Genomic DNA, 25,720 nt, shown 5'->3' with positions numbered 1-25,720 from the left:
AGTCGCCGCAGTTTTGACAGGAAATCCAAATAGGTCGGACGTAAAGCTACGCATTAATTTTAATCCTGATTATTATTCCGCGTTAAACGTAGTTAAAATTAGTTAAATAATGAAGCAAGAAACGCCCAAACGTAAAAAGATGAAAAATGTCAATGAAGTAAGCGCATTTTCATATTTTTAATTTTTAAGAAGCCAAGGCTTATTGTTAATTCATTGTTATTGTTTAGTAATTTAACGTTAATTAATTAAAATGAAGCGTAATTAAGCGTTTAAACGTTGCTTAGGAGCGTCTTTCTGACAACGAAGACTTGGGGAAGATTGTCAACATTCTATCGGACGATGAACTGGTGTCTTTATCAGTCAGGGATTTGAACCGTCACTTGAAAATGTCCGGTTTGTCCCGTTCTGATATTGTCAAGATGAAACAACGTCGCCGAACTTTAAAGAACAGAGGATACGCGGCCAGTTGCCGTTTCAAACGTCTGGAACAAAAGGACGACTTGGAACAAGAGAAACGTTTGGTCATTAATGACATCCACCGTTTACGGGAAGACAACAGAAGAATCAAGGATGAGATTGTCTCGATAGAGGACAAGTTTCGCGCCTTGAAACAACACGCCGCCCAACGCAATATCGCCCTTCCCAAGGAATTCTTACAAGAATTTGTTGATGGCTAACCACTAGTCCCAACACCACTAACATTTATTATTATTATTACTATTATAGTTAATCCAGATGTGTTGTTTAATAATTAGTTTTATTAATACGAATCAAAGAAGTTATATTTGGTCCTAGAATATATGTAGCCATGAATAAAGGGAAAAATATTTTTATATTTTAAATTAACTATAATTTCCTAGAAACTTAAAACCCCTCCCCCTTTACCTATGGGCAGAACAAGCTTTTAAGCCCCTCCCCTATCAGTAGAACAAGCTTATAAGCCCCTCCCCCTTTCCTATGGGCAGAACGACAAGCTTATAAGCCACTCCCCCTTTCCTATGGGCAGAACGACAAGCTTACAAGCCCCTCCCCCTTTCCTATGGGCAGAACGACAAGCTTTTAAGCCCCTCCCCCTTTCCTATGGGCAGAACGACAAGCTTGTAAGCCCCTCCCCCTTACTTATGGGTGAAACAACAAGTTTCTATACCAATTGTTTATTTTTATTATTTATGAAATGATTGACAGTTATTTTAAAAATGGATGGTCACCAGTTAAATAATGCCTGTTACTACAGAGATTCTTGAGTTCAAATTTTCCCTAATTTTAAAAGTTTCCCAAAATTCCAATTAGAATCAACATTGCAAAAGTATAAAATGTTTTTGTTACAAAAAGGTACACTCATACAAAAAATGACACCGAACAGTTCATGACCTGCTTCTTTTATAGAACGAGAGAACGACACCACTTTATGGCAAAATCCGCCATGAACACCATTTACTTGACGCGAAAAATTTATCAGGATAAAAAAAAAAGACACCAAAATCTGGCCGCTCGGATGGAATCCATTAGTTTTGAGTCTTTGGACATTTAATTGGCACAAAACCTTTGCCGAGATTCTAATACGCCTTAAAAAATTATTTAAAAAAATGCAAATTGTTCGTTTTCTGACGTTTTTCGTCTAAAAATTTGACAAAAAACCGTCTTGTTTTTAGACATTTTTGTCTTAAAAACGTAAATTTGTATAAAAAAGTTGAGGAACTAAACGGTTCTGTTTTCTTTCTCATCAAGTTTCTCCTCAGTTTTGAATCTGTGGGAGGAGACAAAACTATTATGACCTTGGCCACCACGTGAATGGGCGGTCTAGAGGGGTGTGGCCTTAAGAGGACTCCTCCCCTTTCTAACAAAAGGGCGGAATACTGATTACAAATTCTAGAGGGGTGTGGCCTTAAGAGGACTCCTCCCCTTTCTAACAAAAGGGCGGAATAATGATTGCAAATTCTAGAGGGGTGTGGCCTTAAGAGGACTCCTCCCCTTTCTAATAAAATGGCGGAATACTGATCAAATTCTAGAGGGGTGTGGCCTTAAGAGGACTCCTCCCCTTTCTAACAAAAGGGCGGAATACTGATTACAAATTCTAGAGGGGTGTGGCCTTAAGAGGACTCCTCCCCTTTCTAACAAAAGGGCGGAATAATGATTGCAAATTCTAGAGGGGTGTGGCCTTAAGAGGACTCCTCCCCTTTCTAATAAAATGGCGGAATACTGATCAAATTCTAGAGGGGTGTGGCCTTAAGAGGACTCCTCCCCTTTCTAATAAAATGGCGGAATACTGATCACAAATTCTAGAGGGGTGTGGCCTTAAGAGGACTCCTCCCCTTTCTAACAAAAGGGCGGAATACTGATCACAAATTCTAGAGGGGTGTGGCCTTAAGAGGACTCCTCCCCTTTCTAACAAAAGGGCGGAATACTGATTACAAATTCTAGAGGGGCGTGGCCCTAAGAAGACTCCTCCCATTTATAACAAAATGGCGGAATTCTTTAGACCCCTTTGCCAACTCCCTGTTGGGATAGAAATTAGTATTCTTACAGTAAAACTGGGCTGTTGGAATCAATATTATAAACAGTAGGTGCGTAAACTACATCAGTTGGGTAAGAACTTGGTCCCTGAGCCAGGGGCGTTTGCAAGAGAGCCACTCCTCCCGTTTCCGGGAGTCTACGCCCAACAGCCGCGTCTCGTTGGTTGACTAAACGACATAGTAAGGCCAGTAAAGTAATCCCCATGATGATGGCCATTAACCCTGTACCAGCGGACATTAAACCAATCCAAGCTGGAATTCTACAAAGGTTTGCATGTAATTAATATTATTCGAGTAATAATATTACTTTAGTAATAATATTAATTACTTTTTCATTGTGTCGGCTTCTTTTAAATTGCTGCCAAAAAAAATTAGTAATGGTATGCCGATTAAGAGGAGGGCCACTCCAATGCCAAAGCCATAAACGACGCATTTTGCCATGCAACGATACGGTTGTCTGTACTTGGAAACGCTTCTCCATGATTTAATTACGCTGATTGGCATCTCAATTTAATTCAATTTGCATTTAAACTCTAATTAAAATTGATCGCCTAACAAGGAAAGAAAGAAACAAAAGGTGCATTTCTATAATTTTTATAGAATAATCGTCGTATCTGGCCCCCAAAAGGTCAGAGGTCATTAAAAACTATTATTTATTTGTCTAATTATCGTCTACTAATTGCGTTAAATTAAATATCCCGTAATTATCAGGTAATTCGGGTTATGAGTCATATGACAACAAAGAAGGTAAGCCTTGGTCAAAATAAAGGCGGAGATATTTTAACGCCCATATATTATATAATTTTTAATATCATTTATAATTATTTCGAAAATAGCATTTAAGTTTTTAAAATAACGATCTAATTAACGAGAAAATTAGTTTAAAAATATTTACCAATTGAAACTAGGCTTAGGCAGAAAAGGGGAAACTAGCAGAAGACATAGCTTGAAAAATTTCCTTATTTCTGGCTCTTGCAAACAGGCTGGGAAATAAGGATATTTTTTAAACTAGTCCTTTGGACCAGTGACCCCCTAGTGTCTGAAATCATTTACTGGTCTCCGGACTGGTCCCAGCCTTTGCTCTCCAATAGATTTGCAATTAATAAACTGGTCCCGAGGACCAGTAATCCCCACTTCTTGAATTAAAAAACTAGTCCAAGCAATTAATAAACTGGTTTTGGACCAGAGGAAGTGTGCTATTTCCCAGCCTGCTTGCAAATCTCGGAAAATTATTTTACACTGAAAAAGGCGGCGAAAATTAGTTCATAATCCGGCAGCCCTGTTTCAATGTTTTACACTGATTTTTTAGCCAATAACAAGTCTTAAAAAGGTAAACAAAAGGCGGCCATTGCAATAAAGGCGGGGCCTGATCCATCGTCCGCTTATCAGTTTCCCGCCGGCGCCATTTTGATTTCTATATTGAATGAGGTTTTGCGTTTTGAAGCGAATTAATGTTAATTAACGCGTAATTAAGTCATCCGTAATTGAAAATGGGATTTTTAAAGTTTATTGAAGTTGAAAACTTCAAAAGTTACAAGGGAAAACAAATCATTGGACCTTTGATGCCATTCACGGCAATCATCGGACCAAATGGATCAGGTAAATTCCGATTTAATCGTGATTAGATTTAATTTTATTACAATCAACGGGTTAATTAATTAAATTTGCGTAGGAAAATCTAATTTTATGGACGCCATCAGTTTCGTGCTTGGCGAAAAAACGAACAGTTTGAGAGTTAAAAAATTGAGTGTGAGTTTATTTTAATTGACATTACAGTTTAAATTAATTAAATTATTTGACAGATTGATTAAGATATAGAGAGCTTTCGGTTGGGGGAGGAGCTAAGATTCGTGAGATAATTTTCACGGCCATACTGGTAGGTTGAATGTAGAAGGAAAGCTGATACCCACCAATATGGCTGCCAGAACCTTGGTAAGACTTAGGAGGATGTGACGTACTACTCAGCCAACTGAAAGCTCTCTATAATTAAATTATGTGACAGATTGATTAAGATATAATTAATGAAATTATCGAGATTAATTTTATGTGTAAAGAGAGTGGATAAATTGTGCTATTTTAGGATTTAATTCACGGAGCTCCAATTGGTCGTCCAATATCAAACCGGGCCATCGTAACTGCCAAATACGAGAACCAAGACGGTTCCATCATCGAGTTCTCGCGTCTGGTGATTGGCTCCTCTTCGGAATATCGTTTAAACGGCCGTACTTGCACTCAGCAAGATTATTCCTCCAAATTAGAGAGTTTGGGCATCAATGTCAAAGCCAAGAACTTCTTGGTCTTTCAAGGAGCGGTCGAATCCATCGCCATGAAAAATCCCAAAGAAAGAACGGCCCTTTTTGAAGAAATTTCGCAGTAAGTTGACCCCCTCTTTGACCTCCTCCTCCACTTAGGAACGCGTTCTTACTCGGAACTGTTCCTTCAGTTCCAATGAACACAAGGAACAGTATGACAAGTTAAAGCAGGAAATGATGAAGGCGGAGGAGGACACTCAGTTCACCTACCAGAAGAAAAAAGGAATCGCGGCCGAACGTAAGGAAGCCAAGATGGAAAAGGACGAGGCCGACAAATACCAGAAGCTAATGGACGATCTGGCCCAGAAACAAGTCGTTCACAACCTCTTCAAACTCTACCACAGTGAAAAGGAACTTAAGAACCTGAACGAGGACCTGGAGGAAAAGAACCAGGAATTGGAGAACGTCTCGCGCAAACGAGAAGCCATTGACGAAGAACTTAAAGAGAAGAAAAAGGACTTGGGAAAACTGCAAAGGTATGTTTAGAGAGTGGTCCAAATTAAGTAGTAGGCCTAAAGGATGGCCTTTGTGGTATTCTCGCGTTTCTCATCAGGGAATTGGCCAAGATGGAACAAGACATACGTCAAGCCGAGGTGGAACTGAACAAGAAACGTCCCGCTTACATCAACGCCAAGGAAAAGACGTCGCACATGCTGAAGAAGTTGGAAACGGCCCGGAAGGCCTTGAAGGGAGCCAAGAAGAGCCACGACAGCCACAGCAACGTCATCGCGGAACTGGAACGCGAGAAGGAAAAGATCGAACAAGCGCAGGCGGAATACGAAGAACAGTTGAAGGAAGAGTCCCAGTCCCAAGGACGGGACTTGGTCCTCGAGGAATCCCAGGTTAACGAGTATAACCGGCTGAAGGAACAGGTCGGCAAGCAATCCTCGCAGCTCCTGCAAAGCCTGGACTCCATCAAGAGAGACCAAAAGTCCGACCAAGACCAGTACGACAACGAAGTGCGCAAGAAGGCCGAGGTCGAAGCTCAGATTAAACAGAAGACGTCCGAGTTGGAAGAGAATACCAGAAGATTGGATAAATTAAACGAATACATCAGGTAATTGGTACTTTTGGCGGTTGAGGGGTTAAGTTAACTTCGGGCGGTTGTCGCGTGTAGAACGAGTCAAAGTGGTCTGGAAAATCTGTTGAAGCAAGAGAGGGAAATCGGGGAGGAAGTGAAAAAGTCGAAAGAGTGCGTGGAAAAAGTCCAGAAGGAATTGGAACAGATTCTGTCGGAACTGGGCGACGCCAAAGTGGACAAACACGAGGATTCCAGACGCAGAAAAAAGTCCGAAATCGTTGATCATTTCAAGAAACTTTATCCCGGAGTCGTAAGTACATTTTGATCCATTAAGTACTTCGGTAGCCTTTATGACACGACCACCTCGTTCTTCAGTACGATCGTCTGGTCAACATGTGCAACCCCATTCACAAGAAATACAACGTGGCCATCACCAAAGTCTTGGGTAAGAACATGGAAGCCATCGTCGTCGATACTGAACGGACGGGTCGCGCCTGCATCCAGTACTTGAAAGAACAGATGCTGGAAGCCGAGACATTCCTACCATTGGACTACATCGACGCCAAACCCTTGAAAGAACGACTGCGAAATATCTCCAGCCCCAAGAACGTCAAACTCCTCTTCGATGTCCTGCACTTTGAACCCAACGCCATCAAGAGGGCCGTTCTCTACGCCACCAACAACGCCCTGGTCTGCGAAACGTCCGAGGACGCCTGCAAAGTCGCCTACGAACTCGGAGACGGAAAGAGATACGACGTAATTAAGACGTTAAAGTAGACCAAAAATAGGTCAGTGGTATCCTAACCTTTGTACTGGCGCTGTAATTGCAGGCAGTGTCATTGGATGGAACTTACTATCAGAAATGCGGGTTCATTTCCGGGGGCAGCACCGACTTGGCGAAACGCGCTCGACGTTGGGACGAGAAAGCCATGCACCAAATGAAATACAAGAAGGAGAAGTTGACGGAGGAATTGAAGGAAGCCATGAAGAAGACGCGAAAGGAATCCGATCTGAACACCATTCAGTCGCAGATCATGGGACTCAACACCCGACTCAAGTATTCCATCAACGACAAGGAGAACACCGAGAAGAAACTCATCACCAAGTTCAAGAATGAAATTCAACAACTCGAAAAACAGCAAGAGGAGTTTGACGTAAGTTACTTTCAGCATTTTTGCTTCAGTTAGGCTAGTAACTCTGATTCAACTAGAGGTAGGGGGATGCCCTTTGAGTATGTTATAGTCCTATTTGCCCCCCATCCAACCATACTAAGAACTTAGGGCTACGACAAACAGGGGCCGAGATATTGAGCAAAATGTTAGTCCCCTCCACAGGAATAGCGTTACACTAAACTTTGGAGGGGCGTAACTCTGATTCAACTAGAGGTAGGGGGATGTCCTTTGAGTATGTTATAGTGCAATTTGTGCCCCATCCAACCATACTAAACACTTAGGGCTACGACAAACAGGGGCCGAGTACTTAAGCAAAATGTTCAAAAACATGCCATAGGAATAGCGTCACACCCAACTTTCGAGGCTCGTAACTCTGGTTCTACTAGAGATACGGGGATGCCCTTTGAGGATGTTATAGTCCAATTTGTCCCCCATCCAACCATGCTAAGAACTTTGGGCTACGACAAACAGGGGCCGAGATATTAAGCAAAATGTTCGTCAACTTATGGTATCGTCTCACTTATTGTTATTATGTTACTTTTGATTTTTGAAAATAAACTTTGGAGGCTCATAACTCTGGTTCTACTAGAGATACGGGGATGTCCTTTGGATATGTTATAGTCCTCTTAGCTCTCCATCCAAGGATACCTTAGACTTGAGGATACGTCAATATCTTAGTGAACTTATTTTTTGTCTCACTTATTGTTATAAGGTTACTTTTGATTTTTGAAAATAAACTTTGGGGGTTCGTAACTCTGGTTCTACTAGAGATACGTGGATGTCCTTTGAGTATGTTATAGTCCAATTTGTCCCCCATCCAACCATACTAAAAACGTAGGGCTACGACAAACAGGGGCCGAGTAATTAAGCAAAACGTGAACAAACAAACCCCTCCATAAGAATAGCATTAGACTATACTTTGCAGGCTCGTAACTCTGTTTCTACTAGAGATAAGGGGATGTCCTTTGAGTATGTTATAGTCCAATTTGTCCCCCTTCCAACCATGCTAAGAACATAGGGCTATGACGAACAGGGGCCGAGAAATTAAGCAAAACGTAAACAAACAACCCCCTCCATAGGAATAGCATTAGACTATACTTTGGAGGCAAGTCAGTGAAGTATGTGGGGAAAAAACCTGGAAATCTCAGGGAAATTTGTTTACTAAAAGTGGTATGAACCCTGAGTTAGGCTTAACCCTAGACTAGAGTAGAAAATAGGCTTAACTCTTATCGTCTGGAATAGAAAATAGATCAAATTAGGCTTAACTCTAGCGTCTGGAATAGAAAATAGATGGAATTAGGTGTTTTGGCGTCTTGATTTAGCCGAGAATCAAAGAAATAGGCGAGAAAATTAAAGAGCGCGAAGTGAAGATCCATCATTTGAAAGAGCAATTGAACACGGTGGAAGATCGCGTCTTTATGAAGTTTTGCGAAGCGATCGGAGTCGAGAACATCAGACACTACGAGGATCGCGAATTGCGCGCTACTCAAGAGCAGAAAAGAAAACGCTCGGAATTCGAAAACCAAATCAATCAAATCACCACCCGCTTGGAATTTGAGCGACAAAAGAACACCAAAGAACAAGTTGATCGCTTGGAAAAGACCGTTCAAGATGACGAAAACGATCTCGAACAACTGAAAGTTGCCGAGAAGACGCAGAAAGAGGTCGGACATTTTATAATAATAATAATAGTAGTAGTGTAGGCCTATTTTAGTTAAGCCTTGGCGTTTCCATTGTTCTTCAGTTAATCGAAGCGGATGTCGATAATTTGGACACTTTGAAAGCGACAAAACGCTCCAAAAAACAAGACGTCGAACGAATGGAGGAGAAGGTGGGCGAAGTGCGCAAAAAACTGGTCACCATCCAGAAAGAAATCGCCGCCGCTCAGAAAGTCGTCACCAATTTGGAATCCCGTTTGGAACAGAAACGTTCCGATCGCCATAGTCTGCTGCAATCGTGTAAACTGGCCGATATCGTCATCCCAATGTTGAACGGAACCATGGACGACATCGAACACGAAACGCCCGGACCAAGCCAACCCGACGACACCTCCATGGACACCTCCGTCGCCAGTTCCCAACGTTCCCATCATCGCGAGTCCCGTATCGAGATTGATTACGATAAACTGGACGAAGATCTGAAAGACCTGGACACCAAGAACGAGGTCAAGAAAAAGGGCGACGAGTTGGCCAAAGAGATTAGCGACATGGAAAGTCACCTTCAAAGGATACAAGCGCCCAATATGAAAGCCATGGAAAAGTAAGACGCTTTCATTTACTTGGGAACCCTATTTTACGGAGAGGAGACCTGAGGGGGGTGTGGCTTAACCTTGTTGGGGCACCGTGGCGACAAACTTAAACCTTGTTGGGGCACCGTGGCGACAAACTTAAACCTTGTTGGGGCACCGTGGCGACAAACTTAAACCTTGTTGGGGCACCGTGGCGACAAACTTAAACCTTGTTGGGGCACCGTGGCGACAAACTTAAACCTTGTTGGGGCACCGTGGCGACAAACTTAAACCTTGTTGGGGCACCGTGGCGACAAACTTAAACCTTGTTGGGGCACCGTGGCGACAAACTTAAACCTTGTTGGGGCACCGTGGCGACAAACTTAAACCTTGTTGGGGCTCCGTGGCGACAAACTTAAACCTTGTTGGGGCACCGTGGCGACAAAATTAAACCTTGTTGGGGCACCGTGGCGACAAACTTAAACCTTGTTGGGGCACCGTGGCGACAAAATTAAACCTTGTTGGGGCACCGTGGCGACAAACTTAAACCTTGTTGGGGCACCGTGACGACAAACTTAAACCTTGTTGGGGCACCGTGGCGACAAACTTAAACCTTGTTGGGGCACCGTGGCGACAAACTTAAACCTTGTTGGGGCACCGTGACGACAAACTTAAACCTTGTTGGGGCACCGTGGCGACAAACTTAAACCTTGTTGGGGCTCCGTGGCGACAAACGTAAACCTTGTTGGGACACCGTGGCGACAAACTTAAACCTTGTTGGGGCACCGTGGCGACAAACGTAAACCTTGTTGGGGCACCGTGGCGACAAACGTAAACCTTGTTGGGACACCGTGGCGACAAACTTAAACCTTGTTGGGGCACCGTGGCGACAAAATTAAACCTTGTTGGGGCACCGTGGCGACAAACTTAAACCTTGTTGGGGCACCGTGACGACAAACTTAAACCTTGTTGGGGCACCGTGGCGACAAACTTAAACCTTGTTGGGGCACCGTGGCGACAAACTTAAACCTTGTTGGGGCACCGTGACGACAAACTTAAACCTTGTTGGGGCACCGTGGCGACAAACTTAAACCTTGTTGGGGCTCCGTGGCGACAAACGTAAACCTTGTTGGGACACCGTGGCGACAAACTTAAACCTTGTTGGGGCACCGTGGCGACAAACGTAAACCTTGTTGGGGCACCGTGGCGACAAACGTAAACCTTGTTGGGACACCGTGGCGACAAACTTAAACCTTGTTGGGGCACCGTGGCGACAAAATTAAACCTTGTTGGGGCACCGTGGCGACAAACTTAAACCTTGTTGGGGCACCGTGGCGACAAACTTAAACCTTGTTGGGGCACCGTGGCGACAAAATTAAACCTTGTTGGGGCACCGTGACGACAAACTTAAACCTTGTTGGGGCACCGTGGCGACAAACTTAAACCTTGTTGGGGCACCGTGGCGACAAACTTAAACCTTGTTGGGGCACCGTGACGACAAACTTAAACCTTGTTGGGGCACCGTGGCGACAAACTTAAACCTTGTTGGGGCACCGTGGCGACAAACTTAAACCTTGTTGGGGCACCGTGGCGACAAACTTAAACCTTGTTGGGGCACCGTGACGACAAACTTAAACCTTGTTGGGGCACCGTGGCGACAAACTTAAACCTTGTTGGGGCACCGTGACGACAAACTTAAACCTTGTTGGGGCACCGTGGCGACAAACTTAAACCTTGTTGGGGCACCGTGGCGACAAACTTAAACCTTGTTGGGGCACCGTGACGACAAACTTAAACCTTGTTGGGGCACCGTGGCGACAAACTTAAACCTTGTTGGGGCACCGTGGCGACAAACTTAAACCTTGTTGGGGCACCGTGGCGACAAACTTAAACCTTGTTGGGGCACCGTGGCGACAAACTTAAACCTTGTTGGGGCACCGTGGCGACAAACTTAAACCTTGTTGGGGCACCGTGGCGACAAAATTAAACCTTGTTGGGGCACCGTGGCGACAAACTTAAACCTTGTTGGGGCACCGTGACGACAAACTTAAACCTTGTTGGGGCACCGTCTTTCTTTCACTCAGGTTAGACGGAGTGAAGGAACGATTGAAGGAGACGGACACGGAGTTCGAAAACGCTCGTAAACGCGCCAAGAAATCGAAACAAGTCTTTGAGAAAGTGAAACGGGAGAGATACGATAAATTCATGGCTTGTTTCGAACACGTCAGCTCCGTCATTGACGACATCTACAAAGTAGGTCTAATCTTTAATTTGAGTCTAGCCAAGCGAGTGTCTACGGAGCTCTGACGGGGTCTTAATTGACAGGCTCTGACGAATAATCAGAGTGCCCAAGCCTTCCTGGGTCCCGAGAACCCGGAGGAACCTTTCTTGGAGGGCATCAATTACAATTGCGTGGCACCGGGGAAGCGATTCCAGCCCATGAGTAACTTATCGGGAGGTGAGAAGACGGTGGCGGCGCTGGCCCTCTTATTCGCCATTCACAGTTATCAACCGGCGCCTTTCTTTGTCCTGGACGAGATTGACGCCGCCCTCGATAACACCAACATTGGCAAAGTGGCCAAGTTCATCCGGACCAGAACAGAGTCCTTTTTCCAGTGTATCGTTATTTCCCTGAAGGAAGAGTTTTACGGACAAGCGGATGCCCTCGTCGGAATCTTCCCTGATGTAAGTACCTATTGTTTTATTATAGCTCTATAGTATTTAATGGGGGGGTTTTTTTGGTTAGCCTGGCGAAGTGACCATTAGTCGGGTGGTCACTGTGGATTTGACGGAATATCAAGAGTGACGAGGAGATTCTCTTATTATTGGATGGTTTCGGATCATATGTTTTAATTAATCTTATTTTTATATAAAGGTTTTAGTGCGGTTAAGTAATCTTCATCAAAATTGTAATTGTAATTGTACTTGTACTTGTTCTTTATGGCGTTTTTGCGTGTTATGATGGCAGTTGTAATAAAATTTGAGTTAACCCCACTGACTATTAAGTTTATTTTTGTAATAATATCATGTGTTTGCATTAATGACCTTCCGCTGACCTTGAACTCTCGTAAGAAAAGGTTAATTTTGTAATAATATCCTGCGGTTGGACTTAATGACCTTCCGCTGACCTTGAACTCTCGTAAGAAAAGGTTAATTTTGTAATAACATCATGCGGTTGGACTTAATGACCTTCCGCTGACCTTGAACTCTCGTAAGAAAAGGTTAATTTTGTAATAATGTCATGCGGTTGGACTTAATGACCTTCCGCTGACCTTGAACTCTCGTAAGAAAAGGTGTTTAATTTTTAAACCTCTCTATCGCGGTTTCTTTGGCCAACATGAAACAGGTAAGTGTTGTAAACACAGCGACATGATTTTAACCATAAATTCATATGATATGTTACCTCCGTAAGTATGTGACTGGTTACAAACAGGAGCTTATATCATGAAGTGACGACGTATGTACGTCTTAGGTTAGAGGTAAGCCGTTGCCTGGTTTTGGCACAGTCAAAGGATTAGTATGTACAGGTAAGTTTTAACTGAGGAGGATTTAGGCTTAAGGGTAAGAAATTAAAGCAGAGTTTGAGTAATAAATGATTTTATTTACATGTTGTGAAACAGTATGTACAAAACAAAATATAATATAATATACATCGGGGTTTATAAAAACAAATCCGTCGTAGCCTGTCTTTTTAGTTAAAAAATCGTTCACCAGGTGAATAAAGACACTTTTGGTACAGTTTCTCGCAGTTTTCCAAGTTGGTTCCTCGTACAAAGGCCCCTCCGTATTTCGTAGGTGCCTCGTCACTGCAAAATGGAGAAAATACCACTCAGTAAGTAAGTACCATTAAGGCAAGAAGATTGTTTGGACTAGCGAACCCACCCCATTATCCTGAAAATGGTGGCCGCCGAGGGATAGCCCTTGGCCAAATAAACGCCCAGTTCGCAAGCGGCTTTCTCGCGGCACCATTCTTCCTTGACACCCACGTAGTCGAAGGTCGTGTCCGTGAAGTCCAACACCCTGATGACGCCGTCCATGCCATCGAATTCGAAGAAGCTCCCGACGTAGTTGGCCATCTGACGGAAACTCGTCGTCGGCGTCACCAAGTAGCTCTGCGTAGAGGGAAAGAGCATGCCGAGCAGGAAGGCGGCGCTATAAATGGTACCGAGAGCCAAGGCGATTGGTTTCGTATTAAGAAGCAACGTAGTTCCCAAGGCCAGCGCTTTGGCGTAAACGAAAGTCGCGATTGGCAACTTGGTCAGACCGATTAACTTCTTCCAGAGTAGAGCCATGGGAATGGCGGCCAGCAACTTCGATACGAAGCTGATAAAGGTAAGTTGACGTTTTTCGGACACTATTGAGGTAGAAACATTCTTAGCTACACTTTAAAATAGCTACCTATGGTCGTCTTACCATTCTTTGAGTTGCTTTTAACGGAGTATTTTTCAGCGGTAACTAAACCAATAGTTAAAATAAACACGATTAAAATAATACTTCTCATTATGAGGGATCTATTTGCCGAGTTTTGAAATACTCAATTTGTTGTATCACCGGTTCTATACGTTATGATCTTTAGTATTCTATTATTCCCCTTTATATAGGAAAATGTTGCAGCGCCGGCATCAGCGTGTCAAAATTGCGTTTGAAGATGGCGGGCATATTTATTCGGCTTATGTTCAGCGCGTTTTATCGAGGTAATAAAAAATAAAAAAGTAGAAAAAAGGTTCCCCGCCCATTTTAGCGCTGCCGTGATGCGACTTCCGTGAAAAGTTGTCCATGGAGAATTAATTTAATAAGTTTTTCTAATTAAATTTAATTAAAATAAGAGTCATTTTTAGTTTTTTTCGAAATAAATAAACTCGGGTTCTAATAAGTTTTTCGTTTTTCGACACTCGGCTTCAAGATGCAAGCTATCAAATGCGTAGTGGTTGGTGACGGGTAAGTCCCGTTCGAACCTATCTTTTCTATCGCGAAGCAAAGCCATTTCGTTCCCGGCTTCCAGCGTGTTATAAAGTAATACGGTCGATAGGCGTGACTAGGGAAGCTCTATCTGTAGATTAAAATGCCCCCATTACTTCACCAGTCAAGTATTATATTTCCTTAGCCTTGGTCCAAAATAATTCTCTTTAAAATTTAAATTTGTTATATTTACGTTGAAAATGACGATAATTTAATTTTTAATCAATTTAATACGTCGTAATTAAGTTGCGGATTAATATTTATTCTTCAAATATGTTTATAATACTTTAGAAGCGTATAAAACATCTAATTATGTTAGGCCTAAATTTTTCCAAATTTAGCATTAAGTCTGGGTTTAGTCATATCCTAGGGAATTACTCATATTTAAAGGACCTTGGCCCATAATAAATGATAGAATTGACTTATTAAAAGTATAATTTGCTTAAAATTCAAAGAAATATTTGTCAAATTATGGTTAAACACAGTTGAAATCACCCAAACTAAGTAACAGGGACATAACTGATATTTTTACATTAAATGAAGGGATGTTTTGTATATTTTCACATGTTTTTGAAATAATTAAGGCTAGGGAAAGGCTTAATTGTAATGAACTTTATCATTTTTCATCGAAATTAAGGCGATTTTTGCGATGAAAGAGGCATATTTGTTTGAAGGGTTTAATGCTATGCTGCCCACACAAAAAATAGTGAATTTCCTTATGAGGAGGGGAACGTAACGGATTGATGTTTTTGGCTGCTTGCCTTTTTTTTTTTTAAGCTAAGTAGGTTTTAGCTTCAAGGTGGGTGGTGGCTCCTCGTTTATTTTACTCCCTGTCAAAAAAGTAAACCCACCAGATCTTTGTAACTTAAATGAAGCCAAGTTTGAAGTTTGAGAGATTGTAAGACACACAATCAATGAAATAATGTTTGGGGAAAATATTGCCCAAATCAGAATCAGGGAATTATGTCAGGAGAAATTTAAGAAACACAAAATAGAAATAGGCCAAATATTATTTGTCAATAAAAGGTTAATATTTAGTTGAAAATTTAAATAAATATTGTTAATTGTTACTTTCAAGTGCCGTTGGTAAAACATGTCTACTAATCAGTTACACAACAAACGCCTTCCCAGGCGAATACATCCCCACAGTGTAAGGCATTTATCAACAATTTTATATACAATATTTGTATATAAAAAGGGTTGAAAGTTGAATTTTAAATGATTGCTTCAGATTTGACAACTATTCAGCCAATGTGATGGTTGATGGGAAACCCATCAATTTGGGATTATGGGATACAGCTGGACAAGAAGATTATGACAGATTAAGACCACTCTCTTACCCACAAACGGTATTATAGAGCTCTCTGTCTCTTTTGCCTCTGCCCATGATTAGAGGGGAAATAATTAATAATGATGATGATGTCTTGTAGGATGTTTTCCTCATCTGCTTCTCGTTAGTCAACCCAGCCTCTTTTGAAAACGTCAGAGCAAAAGTAAACAAACTCAATTTACTCAAAAAATAACACTGTTCTTGCAGTGCAAATCAGGCAATTTGGGAATAAACTATAGGAGTAGATCAGGGAATTTGGGAATAAATCAGAAGAGTAGATCGGGGAATTTGGGAATAGGTTAAAAGAGTAGATCAGGGAATTTGGGAAGAAATTAAAAGAGTAGATCAGGGAATTTGGGAAGAAATCTAAGAGTAGATCAGGGAATTTGGGAAGAAATTAAGAGCAGATCAGGGAAGTTGAGAAGAAACTGAAAGAGTAGATCAGGGAATTTGGGAAGAAATTAAAAGAGTAGATCAGGGAATTTGAGAATAGATGAAGAGTAGATCAGGGAATTTGAAAAAGATTGAATGTAATTATTAAGAGAAGGGTGATTGTACTTGTTGGGGTAGTGGTATCCGGAAGTGAGCCATCATTGTCCATCAACACCCATCATTTTGGTGGGGACCAAGTTGGACTTGAGAGAAGACAAGGAAACGATTGAGAAGTTGAAAGAGAGGAAGTTGAGTCCCATCACGTATCCTCAGGGTCTGGCCATGGCCAAAGAAATTGGAGCCGTCAAATACCTGGAATGCTCGGCCCTGACGCAAAAGGGGCTGAAAAACGTCTTTGACGAGGCCATCAGAGCCGTCCTTTGCCCACAAATTAAACCCAAGAAAAAAACATGCTCCCTTCTCTAACCCCTCCCCCTTTCCCCCTAAACCCCCGCCCCGCCCCGCCCCCTTTAACCTCCCAAAAAAAACAAAAACTCCTCATCAAAAAAAAAATTAAATTAAAAATTGCCTAATTAATTAATAATGAATTAATTGCAGAAAACCCAAAAGTCTCTTTGCCCCGCCCCCCGCCCCCTGTTGAACAAAACCCCTCCTCCCCCCTCTTCTTGGAGCTTTTCTTCAAATTACGTTTTAATTCTGAGAGAGAAAACTAATTAATATTATCAATGGTTCTTCTTGTAAAAAGAAATTACGGAATAATAATTAAATTTATTAATTGACGTTAAAATTAAATGAGACGCCACAAAAATATGTTATCCCCCCCCAACATGGTCCCCCCCCCCTTTTTTTTAGTTTACATTGTGGGCTTTTTCAACAACAAAAAAATCGTCAGCTTTGTACAATAATTAATTAATTAATTAATTATAGAGAAAAACTTAAAAAGAAATTAATTAATGAACGAGTTTTCGTCTAAAAATTGCCAAAAAAAAGAGAGAGTAAAGAAATGTTGAATTTTACAGTGGCAATAAATGACCCCTCTCCTTCCCCCCACTCGTTCTCCCCCCCCCCTGTAACGCTTATTTTTGGGTTTTATAACAGTAGCATTGAAATTTAAGGGCGCTATTCGGATAGAGCGGAGAAAGGGCTACGAAATGAGACCAATTACGTCAAAATTGGTCGAAAATTAATGAAGTTACATCCTTTTTTGTCTGAAAAAGACGCGACTCTGTTCATTTTTGTTTGATTTTGTCTCATTTTGGAGACGTTTGAATTTGGAACTTTACTTTTGGAGCTTTCTAAATTGTAGAGCTCGTTTAGATCTTCAAAATGAGACCAATTACGTCAAAATTGGTCGAAAATTAATGAAGTTACATTAATTTTTGTCTTGAAAAAGACGACTCTGTTCATTTTTGTCCGATTTTGTCTCATTTTGGACACGTTTGAATACGGAACTTTACTTTTGGAGCTTTGTATATTGTAGAGCTCTTTTAGATCTACAAAATGAGACCAATTAGGTCAAAATCGGTCAAAAATTAACAAAGATGTGATCAATTTTGTTGAGGAAAAGAAGTTAAACGGTAAGAAATGTATTATGTAGGCGCGCTCTGTCTGAATCAGATGGATTTTATTTTTGACTGGACAAGAGTGCTATATAAAAAAAGGAAAAATCTATAAGTTGTAACGCGTCCAAAGTAATTAATATTAATTGTTGTTTTAATATTATTTGACTCCGCCTCCTCCTCTAATTTAAAATGAGAATATTATTCCATTTTTGTTTCTTCATTGTTTGTTTCCCTTTAAAAACGGAAGAGAAACGTATTATGTTATTCGTTTATCAAACAACAACAGTGTTTTAGAATTTCTGTAAATACTAACAAGCCCACTTCCCTCCTCCCCCCCCCCTAATTCACCCTCTTAATTTTTGTTGGAACAAAAACCACGTTTTGGTTCTAAAATTAACGTAGAGAAAATGGATGCCAATTCAAAAAAATAGAACCTTTACTCTTTAGTTAAAAAAATTAATTAAATAAAGTCCGTTGTTTGTTTGTTTTAGACTATAGTAGAGAACTAATTATTAGTTAAATTAATTGGCCTTTATTAATTTTTTAATTAATATTAATTAATTTAGCCCCTCCCCTTAAAAAACTAATTTAGCCCCTCCCCTTAAAAACCTAATTTAGCCCCTCCCCTTAAAAACCTAATTTAGCCCCTCCCCTATAAAACCTTAATTTAGCCCCTCCCTTTTGAGGAAAAAACCTAATTTAGCCCCTCCCCTTTGAGGAAAAACCTAATTTAGCCCCTCCCCTTTAAAAATTTAATTTATCCCCTCCCCTTTGAGAAAAAAGCTAATTTAGCCCCTCCCCCTTTATTAAAAAACCACAATTAGTTGGCTCTTACTAATTTTTGATTAAAATTATTTAATTTAGCCCCTCCCCTTTATTAAAAACCCTCATTAATTGACCTTTATGAATTAATTTTTAATTCGAAATTATTTTAGCCCCTCCCCCTTATAAAAAGAGAAACCTAATTAATTTGTGGCTGCCACGAGTAAAAAAGACAATAATTAATGAAGGCGTTAATTGTGCTCAGTATGGAACTACTAAAAACAAACAAAATGAAAATCTCTAAATAACAACAAGAAACGTGATTTTTCAAAAAAAAAGTTGTATTTGTTAACAAAAAAAAATGAATAATTAAATCATAATGATCTTATCTTTTCCAATTTTGGGGCAAAATTTTAATTATTTTTCTAAATACATTAATTAATTAATTAATTGACATTTTTGTTTTCTATTTTCTCATTTTTTGGAATTTTTTTAGACCATGATCGGAGTTTACCAATGATACTTGACGTTACGGTGTTTCTCTGCAAAAAAACAAGTAATTTTTAATTATTTTAATTGCATTTAATTACATTTAATTTAGTCAAAATTAGTCCATTTTTAAACAAAATTATTTTGATATTATGGACGTATTTTGTCTCAAATAAGATGTTAATTAATTAAGTTTAATTACGCAGTTTAGTGTAATTAAAGTAATAGAAGAGGGCACTCAATCCCAATCCCAATTGGATGAATCCAGCCATTCCTTGCTTCTGAGTCAACATGTACTTGTGTTGCCAACGCCACCAAGCTGTATCCGTAATTAACATTAAGTTACATGCTTTTATTAATTCAATTAGGCTTAGCTATTCTGACCTCTACTGATGGCTCCAATAGCGGCTTGGGGACTCTTGTTTCTACGCGCCAGCCAAGCACCGACTTCTCCAACTTTCACTTCCCCCAAGGGAGTGTCCGCTAAATAATTTTAATTAAGTTTAATTTAATAATATTAATCATGGCGGAAAAAAACTTACGTTTTCCATAGAATCTAGCCGGGTCATAAGGCCCGTGAACTTTAGGGTTATACTCGGCTGGATAATCACCAAATCCCATTTTAAATCCTGTTAAAAATAATTTGAGAGTTTAATTTAATTACGATTAACTTATATTAAACTAATTTCGATATAATTAAGAGGAAAATAATCGGAAATCAACTCGCCCTTCAAAATTTGCCCTCCTTCGGTGTGTGAAAAAATCGCCTCGCTAGAGGTCACTCTACGGAGTATGTGACGTCACGAGGTCAGAGAATAATTTTCAGTCCACGCGTCATGGACTTCTAAATTAATTTTTTAAACTTTTAAAAAAATCGCTACCAAAATCTCAGTAAAATTTAGTTTAAATTAACTAAGAGGAATTGCGCAATATGAGTTAAATCTTTAACGATACTTTTAAAATAATTAGGCAAATAGGGGTCCAAAATTTTCGGACTGGCGTGGGAAATTTCCCCATAGAGTGCGCGCGCATCGTTTTTATAGGCGCCTGTCGGCGACTCCAAGCGTGAGTGTCAAATTTTTCTGTCGTAAAATATGATCTCAAATTTAAGTTTAAATTAATAAATTTGACATAAATTTAAGTTTAATTAGAAAAAGATTTAGTTAAATATATAAATCTCTGTTATATCGACTCAAATTTTTACTCGCAAAGTAATGTTATATTAGGTAATAGTTTTTTCACGTGAAAATCGCTAAGCCTTGGCTACCCTAGTTCATCATGACTCTGACGTCTTTAGACAGGTATATATTAATTTGAACGTAATTATTCGTAGTTAATTTGTAGCGTGGTGACGTAATTAACCAATAAATATCAATTATCAGTCGAAAAAGGCCGAGGGCTTGCGAGGAAGATGATAATTCCGAACTGGGATCGCAACCTTTGCTCAAAAGGATCAACAATCTTCACATAAGATCAAACATTGCCAGTCAAACTCAAGTGACTGCTCCGACAGTCAACAATGGACAGTCGGATCAGGTATGTCCCTGAGACTTCAGTATCTTGTAGGTCATTGTAAACGCGTCTTTGTGTGGTTAGGGTCAGTTGCGTGTCGTTTTGCCAAATGGGAGGTCAACTGATTCTGAGAAAGAGTCAGTCAATGAGGATGACCGGAGTCTTTCTTGTTACGCGCCAGAGTTGAATGCCAATCAAAACCCATTTTATTACCACATTAACAACCTTCTCTTCCAAGCGCACCTCCAGAGGTTAAGCAGGATTAATAACTCCGATTAATTTAATTAATTAGCATTTAATCAATAATGAATGTATACAATTGTCTGTATATACATATATATATATATTGTGTTTTTTTTGTAAAAATTTTCCCAACGTGTACATAAAATTTTGTGCCAGTCTTTAATTCTTGTCCATGAGTCATTTTATTATTAGTATTCATATGAATTCATGAAGCGAGATGCCTGATTTTCCATAGGCAGCCTCATAAATGCAGCCATGTTTTGTTTATGAGGTGTAGTTCATTATTTTCGCGATAGATGGCGCCTGCCTCCATATATATATAGAGATAAATCATAAATGCAGCCGTTTTATGAAATTTAGTTCATTATTTCTCCGATAGATGGCGCCAGCTTCTCGATATAGAGATAAATTTAACCCTTTTTAGCTTTACTTTATTGTTTTGCCAATAGATGGCGCCTGCTTTTCTATAGAGATAAATTCAAAATGTAAATCCCATAGATGGCGTGTTAATAGCAGTTGCTTAAATGGCGCGAAATTTTAAGCGCGCTTTCGGTCCATGTTTTTCTTATGATCTTAACCGGTTTTTATAAATCGCGAAGCGGCGAATCCCTCCACTGATTACCCGAATAGAGAAATAATTTATTCTCCAAGTTGGTTGTGGTTATTTTTATGTTGGTCAGATCGAACGAGCGAGCGTCGTGGCGTGATGACCCAGTTGTCAGTGAGGCGTGACCCCCTTTACTAACCACCGAGAAGTCCGCGGTGATTATTATTATCGACTGATGTCCATCTTTTCGTCTCGCCCCCCGCCCCCCCCCCTACGCGATCATACAGTCAAAACCAGAAAACCCGAAATACTCAAATTAGCCCAATTTTATCGAGGCCAGACTTGATATTTTGAACAGATATTTGAAGGGACCCCATATTAGAGAGATAACCCAATGATAGGTTACACCCCCCAAATAGTGCAAACCTGGCCCTCAAGATGCCTGTTAAGTTATTGAGAGTTTAAATTAATTAGTAATATCGTAAAGGTTTAGTAAATTGCCATTTGTCACTCGTAGCTTAGCTTTGGCTGTACATTTTTCTCGAGGGGGTAAACACTCCATCAATTTACTGTTTAAGCTTTACTATATACGGGGAAATGCTGAAATATTGTTTAATAATAATAATAATAATCTAAGCTTTGTCTACGAAGGGATTTCCACACTAAGCCTGTGGCTTGTTTACAGGTGGGTCCCTTTACAATGCATAGAGGGGTGGTGGCTAGCCCCTATGCCACAGCTAACCTACAGCGCCCTATACTAACTATTACCGTTAACCTCAGCAAGTTTTGATGGAAAGGAGAAACCGGGTTAGACCGCGGAGGAAAACTCCTTTTAACAAGCGGGGAGAGAACTTGCAAACTCTACGCAGAAGGATTCGTTCCCAGATTTTCACCCGGTGCCACAGTCCGGGATCGAACCCGGGATCCTCTTGCTGCGAGGCGAAAGCGCTAACCGCTACGCCACCCCTCAGTTTAGAGTGAATTTCCCCTCGGAATGGCGGAGTTATTTCTTCAACTCGAGCTCTTTATGGGGAAATTTTATCCGCAATTAAATAGATAAAATTTTGTTTTCCGTTTTAGTAGAAAAAAAATCAAACTCTAAACTAGTTTTCTTTTTTATTTCTTTTTGAAATTCAAGTTTAAATAACTTAAAAGTAATTTATTTTCAAAAATCCCTTCTTCGGTTCAATGAATTCCCGTGGAACGATCAAAATAATCTTCATCAAATTGACTATAGCCCATGAACAAAAAAGGAACCCCCTCAGCTTTATATCCAACGAAATAGAACCAATACTGTTTAAGGCTGACTCCCTAGTTCTCTCCGTGTTAAAGGCGGGTTCCTCTATTGCTTCTGCAACTATAATTATACCACTTAACCGCCATCCAAGAAAAATAAGAAGACAATACAAAAAACAAAATAGCAATTTCGTTTCCAATTTTGGAGATTTTTGTTCCTAAAAGATGAAGAAATTGTCTTTTCCTTGAATCCTTCAGTTATCCTCAATACATTTTTTTAATAATATCATAAGTTTATAAGATACGCTCCATCCATAAGTATGACACTACCTATATATTATTCGCAATTCTAGAGACTTCATCTCGAGCTAGTTCAAGGGAGAACGACGGAAGCGAGAATTGCATGACTACATTCGGTGGTTAATTAATTTTGCAGGACTTCTTCCATCTAGTCCTAATTAGTCTGCATTACTAAGCCCAAATTTGACAGCAACGCCTCACCAGGCGTACGTCAATCTATGATCTACCTAGGCTATCACTTCAAAATTACAAGCCCAAACAGTTTCTAAGTTACCAGACATTACAAACTTATGGATGGCCAACATATCACTTATGAACTTATGCTTGTATAATATGCATTCAATAATTTCGGGGGGATATTGTACCACACCCTTTTGTCAAATTCCTTTTAAGGATGTTTTAATCGTTTGGATCGAGAGACGCGTGCGGCTCCGTTAAAAATTATTGAAATGACTCGGGCGTACATCTAATAAAACTCGTGTCCGAATTTGGAGCGACCCAAATAAATTCGCGCCAGAGAACGTCAACCATACCGAGTTAAGTTTTTCGTCTGTTATTTGATACATCAGGCATCGTTCTTGCCAAGTGGCGGCGGTTAGTAGTTGCGCAATTACCCTCTCAAGTGGCCCTCACTCACTACCACCGTAGTAACCGAGGACAGTAACATCGCCTTGTCATACGCTTAGTACGTTCTGGAGTTCTAGGCTCAACCATGGCAGGGGTGTCCTTATTTAGAGATAACTCGGTAGGTCCTTCCTTCTACATAGGGCCGTCAAGAGAGTTAATGAAAAAATCGCGGGCCCCCATCAAGTTCAAGACAGCTCTTTAGGTGGCCCGGGCCCCCTCGACGGTCCTGCTTGAAGTTCTACGCGAATTTTAGGCCTGGTCTACTATCAGTTGTAATGTTGTTTTTGATACAACTTGTGCAAAAATCGCGAGAATCTTCGCCTACTATCATCCCATTAAGAAATTAGTACTCGTGATGGGGATGACTGTTTTTAATCATTTATCGGGCTACTTGTAACTTGTCACAAAAACCCCGCAATCTTATCGTGAAAATTTATGTTACGTTGCAACGAAAATCACTTAAGTCAGAACCAGAAAGAATTTCCATCTTAATAGGCTTTATTGACATCCCCAATCCCAATCAATATCGTGTTTATTATCAAAACAAGTTGGGAAAACCAAAATATTACCTCTCCGAGTCAAGAGGTCTACTACTACAAACTTATTTACCTAGATATGGAATTATTTCTCTTTTTTTGAAGTAAAATTTACGAAATATTGAAGCAATTTTCCAAGCATAGCGAATATACAGTAAAGCAGACGACATTTTACATCCAATATGGATTATATAAAAAAGGACTTGGTTTGCCCAAGCCTAAAAACAAAACGATAAGAGTTTTTTCCAGTTGACTGAAGCGCGGATATTTTATTTTTCTATATAATTTTAAAGACAATCTGTATTTTACTACTCTTTAATTCAATCTCCTGATTTTACTGGTAATGGATTTATTTCCTATAAATTAATTGAAATAAAATATTACTTATCTCAGATTTTTCAACAACAATTCCATTTTCTTAAAAATTTTATCATGAAAAATCTGAGATAAGTAATATTTTATTTCAATTAATTTATAGGAAATAAATCCATTACCAGTAAAATCAGGAGATTGAATTAAAGAGTAGTAAAATACAGATTGTCTTTAAAATTATATAGAAAAATAAAATATCCGCGCTTCAGTCAACTGGAAAAAACTCTTATCGTTTTGTTTTTAGGCTTGGGCAAACCAAGTCCTTTTTTATATAATATCTGTTCCTTCAGTCTTTATTTGTATTAATCTATTATAAAATAATATTTGCCTGAAATGCGAAATTTTTCACTTCTAGGACGAGGTTAAAAATGGTTCTACACTTCTACTAATTCTTATATGATACGGCTCACAATTCGTTTTATAACCCGAGCTATATAGCCAACTTCAAATAAAACCTGCCACGATTTTTAAACTATCAAAGCCGTATCTTTTACAGTCCATTTTACGATTGCAATTATCCATGACATTGCGTGCACTGCCCTTGTACGTTTACAGTGATTGGCACCGTGGACAGTTATTTTAATTAAAATACCTAGGCCACAGGTCCAGTTTTAAAAATATCCTTATTTCCAACACTGATCCATCTATCCTTCCAGCTTTTACAATCACCCATTGCATAGACTCACTCAATCGCGACTCAATAGTCTGCCTAAGCATGGATTTATAATAGAAGCTTACGCTTCCTGGATATTTCACTCACCTTAAAACGCGCACAACATTTATTCCTCGTCTGAAATAGTACCAGCCTGGCACGCGCGTTTGTGACGTAGAATTTGAGGTAAATTCAGAGGGGGTTTGAAGTTTTTCACGTGATCCAGTTCTAATTTTGAGTAGCGCGCGCGAAATTATTTTTAGAAAAAAGTTTGCCTCAATTTCTACGTCATCAGCCCCCAGTCCCCACCCGCGCGAATTTTTGTGACATAAATGTGTTAAAAATCAAAATGCCTTACTGAAGGCTACAGGGAAATATCCATGAAGCGTAAGCTTCTATTATAAATTCATGGCCTAAGTAAGGCAACTTAAGCCTTGGTCGAAACTAACATCTAAAATATAAATTAAAAAGGTATCTTAAGTATAGAATTTCAACCGAGACACATAATTAAACGAAAATTAGACCCGCCAGAGAAGTTTTTAATAAATATAGTGTTATATTTATTGAAAAATATCAAGTTAAAGTTTCAAGGCGGTGAAATGGCAAATTAGCGTCGTCTACTGTAGAGTAACGAACAATTAGCGTCGTCTGCTGTAGAGTAATCTTTTGAGGTACTTACGTTTTTAATTAAATTAACATACTTAGACTTAATTAAATTTGATGAAACTTGAAAAAGGCACACCTTGAATAGTTACTTGTTAATTTAAAAGTATTCCGAAAGCTAACTTCCATGTAGTTTTTAAATGATTCGATGTACAGGAGCACCAAAAACCCCATGTTATTCCTATGGGAAAATCGGCAAAAATCTGTGAATTTTCATTTAACATTACGGGAGGGTGTGGGATCTTATCTAGAAGGGCCTACCGGCCCTCTAGAATAAATCTTGGACACATGG

At 39.8% G+C, this 25,720-nt stretch overlaps 7 protein-coding genes across 7 annotated transcripts; 4 read left to right on the top strand and 3 right to left on the bottom strand.

The window, feature by feature from the left end:
- The first annotated feature begins 18 nt into the window (after positions 1-18).
- maf-S (MAF bZIP transcription factor K) lies at positions 19-842 on the top strand. The gene is made up of 2 exons (XM_089846920.1): positions 19-157; positions 285-842. The coding sequence occupies exons 1-2, from the start codon at positions 110-112 to the stop codon at positions 675-677; spliced, it is 441 nt and encodes a 146-aa protein (XP_089703046.1). The 5' UTR covers positions 19-109; the 3' UTR covers positions 678-842.
- Positions 843-1,138: 296 nt separating this feature from the next.
- LOC149653933 (uncharacterized) lies at positions 1,139-3,510 on the bottom strand. Its single transcript, XM_089846919.1, has 4 exons — positions 3,409-3,510; positions 2,842-3,064; positions 2,525-2,773; positions 1,139-1,747 (listed from the first exon to the last, which is right to left on the bottom strand). Exons 2-4 carry the CDS (start codon positions 3,015-3,017, stop codon positions 1,699-1,701), a joined length of 474 nt encoding a protein of 157 aa, XP_089703045.1. The 5' UTR covers positions 3,018-3,064; positions 3,409-3,510; the 3' UTR covers positions 1,139-1,698.
- A 377-nt stretch (positions 3,511-3,887) lies between these two features.
- Positions 3,888-12,244, top strand: SMC1 (structural maintenance of chromosomes 1). The gene is made up of 13 exons (XM_089846905.1): positions 3,888-4,112; positions 4,186-4,262; positions 4,594-4,886; positions 4,957-5,301; positions 5,379-5,882; positions 5,943-6,156; positions 6,222-6,602; positions 6,677-7,000; positions 8,341-8,682; positions 8,763-9,277; positions 11,330-11,498; positions 11,571-11,930; positions 11,992-12,244. The coding sequence occupies exons 1-13, from the start codon at positions 4,004-4,006 to the stop codon at positions 12,049-12,051; spliced, it is 3,693 nt and encodes a 1,230-aa protein (XP_089703031.1). The 5' UTR covers positions 3,888-4,003; the 3' UTR covers positions 12,052-12,244.
- Positions 12,245-12,748: 504 nt separating this feature from the next.
- Positions 12,749-13,966, bottom strand: LOC149653931 (uncharacterized). Its single transcript, XM_089846900.1, has 3 exons — positions 13,659-13,966; positions 13,128-13,599; positions 12,749-13,051 (listed from the first exon to the last, which is right to left on the bottom strand). The coding sequence occupies exons 1-3, from the start codon at positions 13,744-13,746 to the stop codon at positions 12,937-12,939; spliced, it is 675 nt and encodes a 224-aa protein (XP_089703026.1). The 5' UTR covers positions 13,747-13,966; the 3' UTR covers positions 12,749-12,936.
- A 7-nt stretch (positions 13,967-13,973) lies between these two features.
- LOC149653930 (ras-related protein Rac1) lies at positions 13,974-18,649 on the top strand. The gene is made up of 5 exons (XM_089846902.1): positions 13,974-14,183; positions 15,283-15,354; positions 15,436-15,553; positions 15,635-15,697; positions 16,105-18,649. Exons 1-5 carry the CDS (start codon positions 14,149-14,151, stop codon positions 16,390-16,392), a joined length of 576 nt encoding a protein of 191 aa, XP_089703028.1. The 5' UTR covers positions 13,974-14,148; the 3' UTR covers positions 16,393-18,649.
- On the bottom strand, positions 18,637-19,605 carry ATPsynF (ATP synthase, subunit F). The gene is made up of 5 exons (XM_089846904.1): positions 19,468-19,605; positions 19,283-19,369; positions 19,125-19,223; positions 18,943-19,059; positions 18,637-18,793 (listed from the first exon to the last, which is right to left on the bottom strand). The coding sequence occupies exons 2-5, from the start codon at positions 19,359-19,361 to the stop codon at positions 18,762-18,764; spliced, it is 327 nt and encodes a 108-aa protein (XP_089703030.1). The 5' UTR covers positions 19,362-19,369; positions 19,468-19,605; the 3' UTR covers positions 18,637-18,761.
- A 166-nt stretch (positions 19,606-19,771) lies between these two features.
- LOC149653928 (uncharacterized) lies at positions 19,772-20,658 on the top strand. The gene is made up of 3 exons (XM_089846903.1): positions 19,772-20,041; positions 20,123-20,276; positions 20,337-20,658. The coding sequence occupies exons 1-3, from the start codon at positions 20,019-20,021 to the stop codon at positions 20,529-20,531; spliced, it is 372 nt and encodes a 123-aa protein (XP_089703029.1). The 5' UTR covers positions 19,772-20,018; the 3' UTR covers positions 20,532-20,658.
- The last annotated feature ends 5,062 nt before the right edge of the window (positions 20,659-25,720 follow it).

This window comes from Phalangium opilio, unplaced genomic scaffold, assembly GCF_054372755.1.
Source record: "Phalangium opilio isolate 3A_F unplaced genomic scaffold, DU_Popi_V2 ptg000081l_1, whole genome shotgun sequence".
Lineage (NCBI taxonomy): Eukaryota > Metazoa > Arthropoda > Arachnida > Opiliones > Phalangiidae > Phalangium > Phalangium opilio.
The sequence above is the reverse complement of the archived record's forward strand: the minus strand, read 5'-3'. Positions and strand labels throughout refer to the sequence as shown.